This window comes from Cygnus atratus, chromosome 2 (assembly GCF_013377495.2).
Source record: "Cygnus atratus isolate AKBS03 ecotype Queensland, Australia chromosome 2, CAtr_DNAZoo_HiC_assembly, whole genome shotgun sequence".
In the NCBI taxonomy this organism is placed as follows: Eukaryota; Metazoa; Chordata; class Aves; order Anseriformes; family Anatidae; genus Cygnus; species Cygnus atratus.
In genome coordinates, this window is record NC_066363.1 from 32,300,530 (window position 1) to 32,317,668 (window position 17,139).

Here is a 17,139-nt window from a genome sequence, read left to right on the forward strand (position 1 = left end):
ATATTCAAGATGTTAGAAAAAGATTGGTCTTTTATAACTCTGCATGTGAAGCTGTCTTTTCCTCTGTCAGGGAGAACTGACAGGTTGCCTGCCATCACCTCCTCTCCAGCAAAGACAGGAGCCCACAATGTCAGTGTGAAAACATCTGTTGAATGGATTTATTGACTAGGTCTTAGGTGTGCTTTTTTTTTTTTTTCTCCACACTGTTTATTACAGCCCTGACCTAATGAACTTAATTTGTTGACATGTTTCCCTCAGTGTCTTACTTGATCCCGTCTCACATTTCTTTCTACTGTGCTGTTTTCTTGGCAACAGGAGTTCCTGGCGCATCGGCGTGTCCACCAGTTGCAAATCTACCAGGCTCAGATGGCTACAGTTGGCATGGCGGGATTAGATAAACATCGGCCGGTGTCCAGGACCCCACCTTCCCCCACTGACTCCGCATTACCTCACCCAGCCATGGACCAGCCCAGCCAGCATGTCTACACAACTGGTAGGATTCCCTAAAGACTGTTTTTAATAGGCAGGGCAAATGCGTTTGTTCATGTGGGATCAACAGATTTAAATGCCTCGAATAACTCCTGCAGCATTGCATTCAGTTTTAGACCTACTGTTCCTTGGTTTTATGATGCCGTACTGGCATCAAGTCAACCAGTGCAGCTGATAAATCACAGGGTTAATATTCACACAGTCATAAATTATTATCATTGACTGGCTCTGGTAATATAGCAACAGGTGCATTTTTTGTGCCTTTAGGTCATTTACAGCTTTTTCTTTCATTTCCCTATCCTCTGGCTCTTTTCTTCATGTTCTGTTTTGTAAAGAGACCACCAATAAGTTGAAGAAAGACCACCAGTAAGTGGGAAAGCTGCAGTATAATTCTCAATGTCTTCATTTGACAAGTCAGTCTACACTGCAAGTATGGTTTCCCTACAGAAAAAGAAAAACTGTAGCACTGACTGGAAAGTGATGTCAACTACAGCTTTGGTGTCTTTCAGCACTTGTGTGGAGTCTCTACAGAGGAAGGTTTTCTGGGCTGGCCCAACGTAATCCAATCACTTAGGGAGCATCTCCTATCAGTCTGGCCTAGACTGTCTGAAGCAGAGGGATTAGGACCTTCAGTGAAAGGAAGAAAAATGATGACAAAAAAAGTCATTTTTATAGGTAACCTAACCTTGCAAGACATTCCATCTTTTTAAGAGTCTGAATATCAGCACAACGTTACAATATGGTTAGAAGTAAAGTTTCACTTACTCTGTGCACAAGAAAGGGGAAAATAGTACTCGGAGATACTGTTTATTCAGGTTTTTATTGTTGGAAGTAATTGTTCCTTTGCATTGGTTGGCAGAATTTGCCATGCTCTAAAAGCTAACAGTTCTTGAGGACGTGACCATGTACTGATATAGGATGGGGTCCTCAATGGGCACTGTATGTGGCTGTGTGAGACAGTGTGCTTTCCTGCCTCTCAAATTAGAATGTGAACCTGGAAAGCAAAAGATTATTATCTTAAAGAAAAACAAAACAAACAAACAAACAAACAAAAAAGAAAAAGAGATGTCCTAAAAGCATTGGTGAATGGGTGCAAGGTGACATTCAAAAATGAGAGAGAATTTCTTTTGTACATATACTGTCAATTTAGGAATTTCACTTGTTGGGTAAGAAACATTTGGACTGTACAGATAGAAACCTGCTATTTCACTTTCCATGAGTTTCTGCAAAAAGACCAGCTGTGTAGAGACAGTATTATTAGGCCAGGCCACTGTTTTTCTTGTTGTGGTTCGTAGAGTCCCCAAGACATTGTAAACTCATTCTGAAAGACTCACAGAAGACAGCAAAAGCAAGCTCACTGTGTATAGTCTTCAAAGTCCCGTTCAAAAATCTGCAGTTTCACTGGAAAAGTTGAATAGGGTTGCAAATTTAAAGGCTGCTGTTTGAGTCTGATTGCTAAAGTTTACTGACACCTCCTGTTACAAATCCCCAGATAGGGGACCAGGGCCAGGTGGGTAACATATATCCTGGGATTTGTGACATCAACAGTGGAACTGTTTAAATGAGAAAATGTGAATATCAGATGGAGAGTAATAGAGGGAATAAAATGATGTAGGACAGACACTCAGTGCAGATGGTGTTGGGAAGTGCAACATACCAGGCACAAATGGCTCATTATTCAGCAAAAGGGAGCCTGATGGGGTTCTGCAATGGAAATACAGATAGTGCATATGCAGAGTCAAGGCATATTAAAATCAGGCAGGCAATTTAACCTTGTTCTTTTAGTAAAGCATTGCTATATGAACCACAGCACTGGAAAGAAAAAGAGAGAACCAATGTTGCTTATTCCACCTGAGATTCTCAATACTTCATTGAGCTCCTTTCTCTAAATAGGAAACAATTTTTTATTGAATCCTTGTTTTTTTCTTTTGTTAAAACTCTTTTTTCCTTCCAACTCTTTTTCAAGATAGTCACCTCTTATTAAAGAGAAAATCCTCCCATTCCCACATTCCCTATGACTTCATTCCTTTTATAATAATTATGCTTCTCTGATTGATGTCTGTACTTTCACTTCGTGTTTATATCCCCCATGTACTGGCTGAAGAAGACATAGTTCAGTGCAATAGCTGCTTCCAAGCTGTGCCTATGCTAACTGGCCAGCCTATACCTCCTGGCTGAATGACCAGTCTGGTAATCCAACAGTGCCTACAAGTGCTGCATTCACAATGAAGCATTTCCTTTCTATTGGAAGAAAATCCCTTTCTCGTGTTAGAAAGGCTTCAGGCTTACAAACATATATAACCTTTATCAATGCAGTTTCTGAGTATGTTGAAGATAATTTTGTACTATAAGATTATCATTTTTGGATTGACATTGCACAGAGGCCTTGCAACACCAATACAGTTTCTGTGAATAGTTATATATATAAAGTATTAACACATGATGTAGTATGGTATGATTTGGTAAGATAGTTTATAGAATGGCTTCATTTGTGAATCATTTCTCCTGAGTGTGGATGGTATCCTAGCATATATTCTTTACTCAGTGGAAAAAAAGAAAATGAGACAGAGTTTTTATCTATTATTTTACAGCCTTTCCTAATTGCTTTAGGATGAAAGCCCTGAGCAACCAACCTGGCCTGGTCACAGTGCTGACCTGCTCTGAGCACAGGGTTGGACTAGGGACCTCTTCCAGCCTGAGCTATCCCATGGTTCTATGATTTGCTCCCTTAAGAGAGCACGAAATGAAACCAGCCATTACCCACAGCAATTGCTACACTACCCTTTTTAAAACTGTGCAAAGAAGGACTGAGTGGGTAGAAAGGGTGAAAATTCTCATACAGCACAAAGTGAGGTCAAATTCTTGTCTTAGAAATTAAAATAAAAACACCTCCATGATTTGAATTATTTCATATTGCATCTTTTCCTATTTAAGGACAAATATGCTTAGAAGAGTAAAAAAGGTAAAAGGAAAACTGCTGTTGCAAAACATTACACCAGCATCAAAATAAGCCTGTATTATTATTAGTCATGAGAGAAAATGCTCTTGGCCAAATATCTGAAGAGAATCGGAAAGGTGATGGTTGTGAGAGATGTGTACAATATATATGCAGTATGTGCACAAATAGTAAGTTAAAGGTGGAAAAAATATAAACTCTTCTTGATGCTCACCTAGATGGTTTAAACAATATTTGGTATTACTTAGTTCAGGTTATTCTTCTGAATATTTAATTAGATGCTCTTCCCTTGGATTTTCTGATTGGTACTACTGTTCTCCAGGACATTTTACTTTCTTCAAAGCATTCTGTTAGCCAACACATTTTCAGCTCTCCTGATCTCCCCTTTGTTCAAAATATTATTAAAAGAAGTTGACCCAAACAAAGAATTTTGGTGAAGGATGAGTGTTCGGGAGTCCCCACTAGGGAGATCTTGATTTTTCTGACTTAGTGCAAATTCAATTTCTTTTGTCCTGTGTCCTCTATCATTATATGGTTCAGTGGTGCAACCATTCCAGTCTGTCATCAGGGCCACATTCTGACCTCAATAATATTGGTGTAAATCCAGAATAAATCCATCAGTCTCAGTGGAGCTGCTCAGATTTACACAAGGAATCTGAGAGCAGAATCTGGCTGTAGGCATTTCTTCTAGAGAGACAGAATAACCATCTTTTATTAATATTTCACAGCAGTCTGCAATTGAAAACAGTTGTCTCTCCCTCTCTCTCTCTTTCTTTTGTGGGGGTGGGGAGACTATTGGCTGAATCCTGTTAGGGAAATCCTACAGGCTATTTTTAGCAGTAAGCTCTACTACTGCATTGTGGTATCGTACCCAGCACATGTGCTGTATGACCAGCAGCCATACATCAGAATTACTTGCACATCCTAAATCAATTTAGATGCTTGCAATAAATGGAAACATATATCTCAGTCTTTTCTTAAGTTAAATAATCCTGTTTAGAAATAATTTCTTGCACTTTCTGGTGTGAATATCTTGCTATTTAAAAGTTTGGAATAGAAGCTTCTACCATGCAATACTGACCTGACCAGTTAAACTGATTTTTGATTTGGACAAAGTAATTCACATATGACAAAATTACATTTTTATTTATTTTCTATTTGGGAAAAATTATTAACGCATTAAGAAAGGGATGCCTATATCTGTCTATATCTATCTATGTCTACCTATATCTATATCTATATCATCTATATCTATATTATATCTATATCTATACCAATATCTATATAATCTGTATCTATATTATATCTATATCTATATCATCTATCTCTATCTATATCTATATCTATCTATATCTATATCATCTATATCTAATCTATCTCTATACCTATATCTATACCTATATTATATATATCTACCTATATCGATATCATCTTAGACATTCTGCATTTCACTTCAAAACCTGTGTTTAGTTTCACCCCTGATACAGTATTCAAAAAGTGTCATTATTACATAATTTCTTCATTTTGTATATTACTAACATAATAAAACATACATTTTTTTTATTTCTATTAACTGCAGTTTGGACTATGCAAATCTAAGACTATAGGGAACACTCATAGTTGGAATAATATGATGGCTGAAAGAGTGGCAGACAAGAGATACTTTCAACTTTGAACTACTCTTGTCAACATTTAACAACATATGTTTCCATCGAAGTCCATTGGATATAAGTGCCTGCCTTGCCTAAGTGCTTCTGGAAATCCTGATGCATGTCCATTTAGCATTTAAACACCTCCCCTGTTGGTCAAAGGGATGGGAGGGAAGGTTTTCTTAGTTAATATTATAATGACCACTGCCAATTGTACAATCTGGGTATGCAATAGACAGTAGAAGTTAAAGCTTTGGGTGCTAAGAAAAGGAAAGCTAGATACGTAAGCATGCATCTATTTGCATGCACACTTGGTGTTTCAAATAACTTATAAGACCTGATGATAGAGCAGCAAAGCTTATAAACTGTACAGCGCAAATAACTGCAAAGAAAGGAAATTATTAAGTGCTTTGGCAATGCCAGCAGAGATTTTAGGCTGCATTAGTTTATTAGTTCCAGATTTTCACTGGTTCTTTTTTATTCTTTGAAAGAAAACAAACCAAAAAAATAAGTACAAGAATTTATTGCCAATGCACTATTTTGTTTGTTGGATAACTGTTTAGCGTAAAACCAGTCATGCTACATGTAGGTATTATTTTTGTGTTCTCCTTATGCTAAACATGATTGTCATATTATCATTTTGACTTAAATAGCAAGATCCCAAAGGATCAGTTCTAAAGTGCATGAGCTAAGTAATATGACAGCATAAATATTTCTAGAGCAGCATAATTTAAAAATTCTGGCTTCTAACTGAATTTTCTCAGAACCTTAACTTTGCATTACCCACAATGTATACAGACTCCTATTCAGCAAAATTTTTAAACACTTTAATAAAGTTCAATATCCATTCAAGAACTTTGCTGAATAAGGGCGGTATTGAGCATGTTGTTGAATCTGGACTTTAATTTTATATTTTCTTCACTGGCTGACTTTTCAGTAGCAGGCTAACACAATTTTCCCAGAACTGTGTTGGCATCCCAGCAGTGATGGCACATAAGAAAGAAGTTTTGAATGCCAAGTTTTGCAGCTTGAAGAAGTTGTTAATTTGAGTCCCTTTCAATTGTAAGGGGAAGAAAAATCCAAATGTTTCCCAAATGAAAATGGTTCACAGGGGTATTTTTTGTTCCAGACATTTCTGAGGGACATGCAAACAATAAGTAAATAAATAGCATTATTTTTCAGTGTCCTAGACTTGGTTTAAGAGCCTTGAAAACTGAAGATTAGTTTTCAAGCCTACTCTCTAGAATTTCTCTCTTGCTTTTAACACACAGCTACAGAGCAATGTGATATCGATACCTCTGTGGTATAAAGTTGTTCTGTCCTTGGCTAAATGAGCATATAAAATTCCAAAGGAACCTTGCATTGCAGTCTAACAACAGGATTTGGTCCTAATTGTGTAGTGAGTGGAAGTTTTCTTTTTAATGAAAAATGACTCTGGCTGCTACTGCTGTATCTCTCTGAAGTTTCCACCTGATATGCTTTTGACTTAATATAGTATCAGTTAATCAGTACAAATACAGAGTAGCATTGTCATTGTAAAAATTATTTTAAAAGTTGTTTTTCTGAGTGGTTTAGACTGCTATGAATAAATAACATTTTCTTGTTGTATAGATGTTGATTAACAACCTTAACTGGCTTTATCCACTAGATATAGAGAAAATAACTGATTCAGTAACATGACTCATTTTTTTCTAGCCATAAAAGATTTAACAAGGCACCACCCATTTTCCTTTCTTCTTGACAGTTGTGGTTTTAGTACAGTTTCTTGAACATTATTTTTTACTTTCTCAGTATGACAAGATAGAACTTTTAAGTCAAAATTCACAGTCTCTCAAAGAAAATAGCATTTAAGATCCAGAATTTTCATCTTTTTCCAACTGACAAATAAAATCTAGTTGTGCTATAGTATGCGTGACCTGAGACTATATAACTTGCATTTGTTTTACTCACTGTTTCTTATTGTGTTGTCTTTGTACTGAAGGTGTTGTATATGACAGTCTGATGCTGAAGCACCAGTGTATGTGTGGCAACTACGCTAATCACCCTGAGCATGCTGGAAGGATCCAAAGCATCTGGTCGAGGCTGCAAGAAACTGGGTTGCTAAACAAGTGTGAGGTAATAAAAGATAAAGACCAGATACTTGACTTTTTAAAGTAAATGGAAAAATTATTAAGTCCTAAATCTGTCTTAATTCTGTAAGAATAGAGTGAATCAACATCAAATTATTTGGATTTATCTGGTGATATTAAAATAGCACATTTTAGGAAAGCACACTTTCCAAGCAGAAAACAAATAATTTGCACCATAGACATCATATCCATATGCATAAGAACCTAAAATTCAGGCATAACTCTGCTCTTCGCCTTGATATAGGAATTTAGAATGACAGAATCAAATGGCAACTGCAGAACTTTCAATAGAACAGTTCTCAATTTCTTGAAGCAGCTAACAATTTTACTTCTGTAGTAGTAAAGAGCACTGCTTGTTTACATGTAGTTTCTATCACTCCATAAGCACACTGAATCTTCTTTTATTTCAGGCTACAAATTGTTTTCAGAAGCATTTTAATTTTTCTGGAGTACAATGTGTGCCAAGTCAAAAAAACAAGGCATTCAAAGTGCAATCTTCTAGATAACATCAAAGCAAAAGCGAAGCTTTCTTCTATTTTGATTTCCCTCAAAAAATCATGTATTAAAATATCATGCATAAAGCAAACATGGGCTCTCAGGTTCGCATATGTCTTGGGTTACTGAAAAACAACTTTTCCTACCACTCACTGTGCTTCCTGCCAGTTGTGCAGCACTGTCAACTTCTGCAGAAGCCTGTGGCAAACGAGGGTGCTTACTGCACTGCAGCACAAGTCAACAAAGTTCAGCAGAAGTCTGCTTATGTTTTCAGGATTTCCAAATTGTTAGGATTCATATACTCTCTTTTTGTTTTTGATATTTATTTATTTATCTATTTATTTATTTATTTATTTTGAGTTTTTTTGAGTTACTTTTCTTTAAATACTTAGGTTTTTACAAACCCAAAGGAACAGGTACAATAGCCCCCCTCCCCCTTTTTTTCTTTTTTTTTTGTGTTTTTAGTTATTACTGGCTGTACACAAAGAGTATTCTGCCTAGTATACTGGGCAGTGAGATATTGCAAGGACTAGAAAAGGATTTGTTGTATACAATCATTTAACTAGATGGCAGCACTCTAACAGGCTACTGTTGTTTTTTAGCTTTGATAATTTTTTCAATCTTCAAGAAGACATTCTTTCAGCAAGGTCCTTAAGGCCACATATCACACAAGTGGTTTCATTGATGGGATCACATAATTAAGGAGTAAGTTAAACACCCAGTTGAGTGCTTTACTAAATGAAGGCTTAGATACCTTACTGACTCAGGACCCATATTATACAGAAAAGACAAAAGAGGGCAAACAAGTAAAATGCAATGTGCTACTATGTATTACTTTCTTTAGCAATAAACAGATATTGCTGAACAATAAATTGTATAGGTCTGGAAAAGGTAAATTGGTAAAGTAGTATAGATTAGTTCTGAGGTGCAGGCCAGTTTCTTGGAAGACTTATGGCTTTCTCTTACAATTCTGCAATTTCAAAAATTGAATTATAGCCCATTAGGTCTTACAAAATCCAAAGAAAGGGCAGAAAAGAAATAAATAATTTCATGTTGAATGGCATTCAGTTAATTTTGACTCCCATTGTGTGCTTTGAAATGAAGCTGGAATGTGAAATGAGCTGTCAAAATGTAAACTGTGATAAAATCTTGAGGAACTTCTGCGTGAAGTTCATGCACAGAACTGGTGTTTATCTTGATCCTGTTATGTAGTGAAAGGCAGGATTATATCTGATGATGTAATCCATCCTTTGCTTCACTGAATTCTCTAGCATTTGCTTGATATCAAGCACATCCTTAAATATGCTCACTTTTAAAAATATAGAAGGGTTGAAGTGATTTGCTTCAATGGTACTTGGATTCTTTAGAAAAGTTATTCAGCTGAATATATGACTCATGTCACTAAAGGAGTGGTTATTGCATTATTCAAGAAATAGTGAGTTAATACCATTAAATGTGTTCTGGAATATACCACGTTGAGGTTGCAGAGCCAAAGCATCACTTGCACTGCACTGTCTCTTTTACTGACTTCTGAATGCTCCCTCATGGACATTAGTATTTCTTAATATAATTTCTCAATATAGTTTCCCAGAGTTTCTGTCAGAAGGAGTGGGGAGATAGGGGGAGGTTTTACCACATGCAGTGTCTCATGCATCAAGTCTGAAGGACAGCTTAGGAACAGCAACCTGCAACAGCCAGTTAGCAAACTCTCTGCAGCAACTGTAAACTTTTTTTTTTTTTAATTAAAAAAATAATCCCACAAATGGACTGCAGTTCCACTTTTGCTTGATGAGAAGTTCCAGGATCAAATCCAGCTCAGTCAGGTGTAGCACAGATCTCTTACCTTGCAACGTGTGCATCCTTAATCACAGGAGTGTGCCAGGGGGCCCTCCCTATTTTCTTTTTCTAGCAAGAAACCTTTATGTAAATGAAAAATCTATTTCTATATGATCTTTTTTATCTCCATCAGGGAACAAAACATGGTCTCTAAACCGTGTAGCGAGGATTAACCCCTCTCATGCACCTCATATCTCTGGCCCTGGAGAGATGAAGAGCACAGAGAAGCCAGGCATTGCCAGCTGGGCATGGGATAATGGAAGTCATACATACTGGGATGACACCGGACTCATTGCAGTTAATAGATTAATCTAGATAGGTTAATATAGGCTTAACCCGCTAACTGTATATATTGCTCACATTGTCCTCATATATAGCAAATTTAAAATATAGCTTGGTAAAATCATAACAACATTTGACTAGGTTACTCAAAACTGTATCTTCACTACAAAATAAAATATGCCTGGGACTGTTCTTCACCACTGTGGCCAACTGGTGTGGAAAAGCCCATTTTTCATACTATCAGGAATGCTCCCTGGCCCATGCCAGTGCCCCAGCCATGTCTGGGAGGTTTTTGGGAGAGTGTTAGTTGCTGCTCAGCCAAAACGGTGTGAAAGACCACTTTAGCAATTTAATAGTACAGATGATTGTGTTCCTCTGCCTGGGAATGTTTCCTGGCACTGCTTAATTTATTGCTGCATATATAGCCAAAAGGACTTGTTTCTCCAGACTGTATTTTGTCTTTCTAGACATAGATCTTTGAGCTCTAGAATTATTCAAACAAGGTTAATAGGATTCTTGCTAAATCAAGAATCTAGTTCTAGCTTTTGGAATATTTTTTTTTGGTTGTTTGTTTTAAATCCTATCGTTTTTCCAAATGGATAGATTACTTCCCCCATTGTTTTTCCCAAGTTGAAAGAGAAAAACATTCAGATCACGGCCAGCCCTGGAGAGTGGGACCTGAGACACCAGTCCCTGACTGAGCCCAGGACAAGAAGGTGCAATCATTACCCCCTGTACTGGACTTTTTTATGGTCCTGGTATTTAAGAAATGTATTGGGAAAGTACAATTTGGTTATAATATTTTTTCATTAGGTTAGCAGTGTTGTGTATATTTCTGAAATATCTGTTCTGTGTTTGGTAAAAGTTGACCAATGCAGAACAGACAGCTGTGAAATGCAGCCCCAGAACAGGGCAGCTAAAAGACTGGCATAAGAACAGCCATTACCTTTTTTTTGTAATTATTTTTTTTTTTTGATTTTGGAATTTTCTCTTTGTAAAGAACAATGCATAGCTGCCTTACCTTTGGGACAAAAGAAAGACTGAGTTTTGTTTTGGTAGTGGTGTCTGCTTTCCACTTGTTCTATGGAGAGGAAGTATTTACCTAGCTCCTGTGGGGCCATAATTTACGCACACATGACTGGCATTAGGCTATACTGATCAACACAGTTTTAGAAAAGAAAAGAAGAAAGTAGACAAGGTTCCACTTCATGCTCTCACCTCTACTTCCTATAGGGACTGTGTTCCAGCAACATTCTCCTTTTCAGCCTGGAATTTGACATGAATATGGGTAATTTTCTGGAATGAAGACATTTTACACCTCCTGCTGTCCACATCTCATGGACCAAAGGGGACAGAATGAAAGAATTAAAAGTTTTACAAACCTTTGAGTCTGCCAGATCACATGGACCAAAATATATCAAAAAATTCCATCCTCTGAGCCTCAGTTTACCACTAAAGAAGAAATAACACAGGCAAGTCTATAAAGACACTTTAAGAGCAAAAATCTTTGCAGTACTGAACATACTCAGGTTAGGCACTGGAAGCCCCAAACACGTGAAGATAATAACTGCATCTTTCTGTGTGTGTATGAATGATATACCTGTAATTTCCTCATAAAGAAGAGAGAGAGTGATGTGGGTGTACTGACTGGCAAAATATCCATGTTATCTCTGTGTATTTTTTCAAAATAAGAGAGAATTTAACAATTATGAGAAATCTCAGAAAAGTAAGAAACACTCTGAAGACCTTGTTTACAAACTGAATAACCTGAGAGAATCTGAGACACTGTCTCCATACAAATAGCTGCAGTAAAGGCAATGGTCATCTTATATTGACAGACCTGAGTGAGAAATATTGCTTAAGCTATGTCAACAATTCCTGTTAGTTTAGCAGAGAGAAACAGGCGGTGTCACCTTTGTCTTTTTGAATCTCTGACTATGCAAGAGTTTAGTCTGCTGAAAGTCTAACCAAAATCTCTAGGTTAACAGAGGTTATCTATGTGAAACTTTAATGATCTATTTTAAGCAGGAGACCAGACGAGACGGTCCTCTTTGACCTTAAATTCTATGGAAGGTGAAAGCATTTTCCTGTTGTGGGGAGAATAACTTTCTGGTTCTGGACTGTTTTTTTGAAGTGCTTAGGTGCATTTTGCTCTCCTGGGATGTGCAAATGTGTCTGCTGATGAGGGGACCTGCATATGGCAGAGGAGGGAACCAACACACAAATTGCTACACACATTAGAAAAGAATGACTTGCCTTTCTACTATGGATGTATGACCAAACGCCCTTTCAAGTTCCCCAAATGAAACAAATATGGTCCAAAAGTTCTCCTATGCTATTTCACCTTTTTCATCAGCTTTATGTCATTTTTCTGCTTTCTAGTACACTTTAGGCTTTTGATGTTACCAAGGGCAAAGAAAATGAAAAAGGACATATTAAAATAAAAAAGATGTGGATAAAAATGTACGTCTAAAGTTATACAGATGCATATGTTATGTTGTCTAATAGTTCATGCCAGCAAGAGACAGAAACTTGCTTTACATAACTAAAGTTATATGATTCCAGACTCTGGTAATACACTTACGGCATGTGCTTTTATAAATCTGCTAAATCCTGACATCATTGTGTAAGAAGAATTGTTCTTATTATTACAGGTCATTTTTAGTATCACTTTTTTTTGTGTGTGTGTGTGTGTGTGGAAACTTAGGTAGTTATAATTTTAATGTTATTCAAAATGGATTGACCTGCAGAGATACAGAAAAGGTGGGATGAAAGGAACTATAAATGAGGAGTTGTGAACGCAGAAACAGTGCAGACATGCACTCTTTACATTTCCCTTTCCTCCTGCCATTTACTGTGTAAAGGAAATGTGCTTGCTAATGTTCAGTGTTGTAGCTAGAGAAGCCTTGGAGAACGGGCAGCTTGGCTGTTGGCTGCATCTTGAGGACCTTACTGTCAGGAGTAGCCTGAAGTAGGCTGCTAGATGCTATTTGGTTTCTTCAACAAGCCTATTTCTCCACAACCTGTTTCTTCCTAGAGAACCTGGCTAGCAATTTTGGGTAATAGGTAGCTCCTCAGCAAAATACTTTCCACTCTGGTTCATTCTGGGGAGGCCAATTAGAGACCCTACCCAGTTAGTGTAGAGCTATAGGATGCCACAGAGCTCCCCGTTATAAGAATAACGTCTGACTGTGGGTCTTCTTGTAGTTAAAGTGGTACAGCATTTAACAGCACTTAAAAAGAGACAGACAGTTAACTGTCTTAAGCAAGTCCTATAGAGCTTTTGTGTAACTTGTAGAAAATATATGACCAGAGTATTTTACTCAAGGTTCTTTGATGTCACCTTCATAAATTACCCCTATACTTTTCTTACATATTTGTTTTAGCTGTCCTAGAAACTAACCCTCCTTCCCTGTTTTGCTGTGAGGAACTGGATATAAAGATTTTAAGCAGCTGATCAGAAACATAGACATTAATGAGAATAGATGAATGAATAAATGTTACCAGTCACCTCGCTTGTGAAGAAAAACACTTCATCTGACCCAGAAGAACTATTATAGAGTGTACTGACTCCATGAAGTAACATAATGTGCTGATTTTGATTGTGCAACTGTGTGTTAAAAGGATGTGAGTGCACTGCTACAAATTCTCATGTGAGACTGGGAGAGGCCTGAAGAAAGTAGCGATGAAAAAAGGGTTTATTAAGTCATTTAGTTCTTGGATCATTCCTTTAAATGTTTTTTCCACTGCTGTGTTCAGTCCAGTTTTAAACATTACAAAAAATAGGGCTTCCACCATTTCCCTGGAGGGGAGCTCGTTCACAGTCATCTAGATCTAACTCTTAGGACATTTTGCCTGATTAGTTAGAAAAAATTGCTACTGCCTAACTCAGTATAAATTGTGCTTGGTTCTCTCCTAACATCCCCGTACCCACCACCCAGCAGCTCCTTTTGTCCTCACATTCTCTTTAATATTTCTGATATCACTTTCTCCTAGTGAAAAGGTTGGTGCTTCTGGATGTGCATGAGTAGGTGATGGATATAATAAGAATGACAACTTAAACTCTAAAAAAATAGATGTGAAAAATATTTCTGTGACAGGTTAATCAGTCTAGTAAAACTAGGTCGGTCTATTTAGATAACTCCTGTACCTGTTTATTTGTAGACCTTGACAGTCAGACGGATCCACAGTCAAACTTGTGAGAGGTTTTGCCACAGATGTTCATAATGACCAGCTCTGCAAACAGAGTCTAGGACATTAAAAACAGTCCATGTTCTCTTTGTGTTATGAACAGGAAAGATGATCTTGGGACCCGAACTTTGTTGACAGTGCTGTTTATTATGCCCAAACCTGAACAAAATCTGCTTCATGTTGCTGTGTTTGCAAAAGCACTAACACAGGCAGAGAAGTAAATATTTCTATGACACTCTGTAACTCCTAATACATACAAGGAACTGACCTGGTGAATAAGAAAATGTTAGTTTTATCTTTTCTTCCTTCTTTCCTATCTGCCTTTTTTTTTTTTCTAAACTGATTAAATTCATAGAATTGATTTATAGAAATAGTCCCTTTTTTAACACTGATTTAAGTGGGGAGAGTACAAGCTGGTGAAACAGTTAAAAAGACAAACTTCACTTGCAAAAACATAACAAAGCAAGTGAGTCAGTATCTGCAACAGAAAAAATGATCCTGGGAGATCAAACATACATTAAAAAAAAAAATATATCAAAATATTTTATTGAAGAGCTTACACGTTAATTTTCTTCCTCTCTCTGGCTCTCCTCACTGTAATCATGCTCTCCCAACAGCATAAATTGCAGGTATGAAAATAACACAAAAAACATCAATGCATACTCAAAACACATCTGCAGATTACAAGTGTGAATAAAGTTTTGTTTTTCAAACTAGAAGTTTTCTAGCCAACTCTCTGACTTAAAAATATCTCACTTTTGGTTTGCATTTCGTAAAATAATGTAGATAGTCAGAATCTTTTCTTTCCCTTGTATGTGAAACCCTGTATTAAGTTAACTCTGCTAAGACTTAAGTGAAGCATTTGTGATAAACCACACACACATTTGTTTTTCATATAGCATTACTTTAATAAACAAATCAGTGTCACATTCCTGCATGATGCAATTTCAACCCATTATTAATCATACTAAATGTTATTTTGGACCTTTACTTTCTTTTTTTTCCTTTTTTTTTTTTTTTTTTTCTCTTTCCCCTAAATATTGTCAGTGGAATATTGTAGGCCTCTGCTGTTTTCTTTCAGCGAATTCGAGGTCGAAAAGCCAGTCTGGAGGAAATACAGCTGGTTCACTCTGAACATCATTCACTGCTGTATGGCACCAGCCCCCTGAACAGACAGAAGCTGGACCCCAGGAAACTCCTAGGTCTGTACAGGCCTCTATTCTACTGAGAACAGCACATTCCAGCACTGTCATTAGTCATAGCTGGTGTCAGTTTAAAATACTTGGCAAGCAGTGTGACAAAAATTCACTTTTTCCAAATGCATTGCTGTGTGGAAGGAGAATGTTACAATGGAAGCCAAACATAGATTAGCAAAATGCACAGACTGGAAAGCAGCAATAGAAGTTTCTCCTCATTTGCTCTGAAACCGTCAAAGTGTTAACCCATTATTGTAATTTGCTCTCCATCAGAAGTTGATGGCAATTTTGAACATGGTGGTCTTTGATCTCCTTGTGTTCTTTGCTTTGAAAATGGGAGTTTAAGATACACTTGCTTGTCAGAATTGCTTGTTTGCTGTTCTCATTTGCTTTATTTCAATGATTTCAGCCTTGCTGATTGCGGATACCATGCCTGAGTCTTGCTACTAAGTGAACTTTATTTTAATGCTTTCCTATTATGCAGAATACAATATCTTTCTGAATAACCAGGAAAAGACATATTAAAATATTAAATGGACCCATGAATGGCATAAAACTGACAAGATTTTCATATCAAGTATCTTCATACACAGCCAATGCTCAACATTCGCTTTCATAGTAGAAAAGTAGGGTTAAATTGAGCTCTGTCATGACTGGAGCGTGAAGCAGAGCATCTTGTCACACCTGCTACAGAGGATTTGAAAGGAAACACAAACAGTGCATTTTAGAAATAATGTGTGAGTGAAATCCTGCCCCTAAATCCCAGCACACTAGATGGAACACACATTCTCAACTATTTTTATAACACTTTAAGATGTAGAGATTTTCCTAAATGTGATAAAACCCAACCCAAACAAAAACAATACTAGCCATCAAAAGAAATTGCTGTCACAGTTCTAGTAATACATAGCAATTATCTCGCTTTAGAAAGAGTTCCTTCTATAATGCAGATTGTTGCTTCAGTGAGTCATAAAAGTAGGTAGGAAAAACGTCTTGATCACAGTATTATCTAAGTTTATATACCTTCTTCAAGCTGAAATAATTACAATATGTTAGATTCTCAGAAGATGGAGTTTTCAAAGTAGGAAATCCTCATCTTTATTTTTTTTAAAGAAAAAACACTAAATTCCTGCAACATTAAAAACTGGAAACATTTTGATTTGGGTTTATCAACATTGTCAAAATGTTCCATTTTGATAAAGTCAAGCATTTCATTTAGATTTTGTTGGTTTTTATTCATTTCATTTTAATTTTTACATTATTTAATATAACATACATTTATATGAAATCTTGTTCCCATTTTGGATCTCAGTGGTTGACTAGCATATGGGATGCAGTGTGTAGTCTCAGTAATGGGGTGAAAAAAGTAATGGACCCAGATATTCTTGCTGTGTTTCTGCCTATGTATAAAGAATACAGAAGACTTTGTTTGCCTAGTCTTAGAAAACCATTTCTTTGCCCACTGTTCTTTACTCAGCACTCCTTGCCTTTTTCATTTGGCACTCAGTCCAAAACATTTACTCTCTGAGTTTATATCAAGATCACACTCCTAGCATATATTCTGAGTGTATCCTTGGCTTAATGCCCTCGTCTGTCTCTGTAGGATGTTTTCTTGCTGCCTCTCACATGGCCTTTTACCAAGACAACAGTCAACGAAACACTCTTCCCACATGCTTTTGCATGTGCCTTTTTTTTTTTTTCTCCCTTTGGCTGGAAGCTCTGATCATTTGAGCTTTCATACTCTTGTATAAAAGAACTTAATTATCTTTTACATTTTTCCAAAATGCAGTGTGACTGTTCCACCCTTCGTTGTCCCCAGTTCTGTGAGGTTGAACCTAACCAATGCTGACATTAAAATTAACATCTTGGTATAGCATAAAAATTCAAAATGATGTGTAGCAAAGGAGAAAAATCTA

At 36.8% G+C, this 17,139-nt stretch overlaps 1 protein-coding gene across 1 annotated transcript in view; it reads left to right on the forward strand.

Moving 5' to 3' along the window:
- Positions 1-17,139, forward strand: part of HDAC9 (histone deacetylase 9) — a 477,431-nt gene that overhangs the window by 326,845 nt on the left and 133,447 nt on the right. Inside the window, exons 14-16 of the mRNA XM_035562425.2 lie at positions 316-493; positions 7,076-7,209; positions 15,109-15,229. Of these exons, the coding sequence (XP_035418318.2) occupies positions 316-493; positions 7,076-7,209; positions 15,109-15,229 (433 nt within the window). The remainder of the gene's footprint in view (positions 1-315; positions 494-7,075; positions 7,210-15,108; positions 15,230-17,139) is intronic.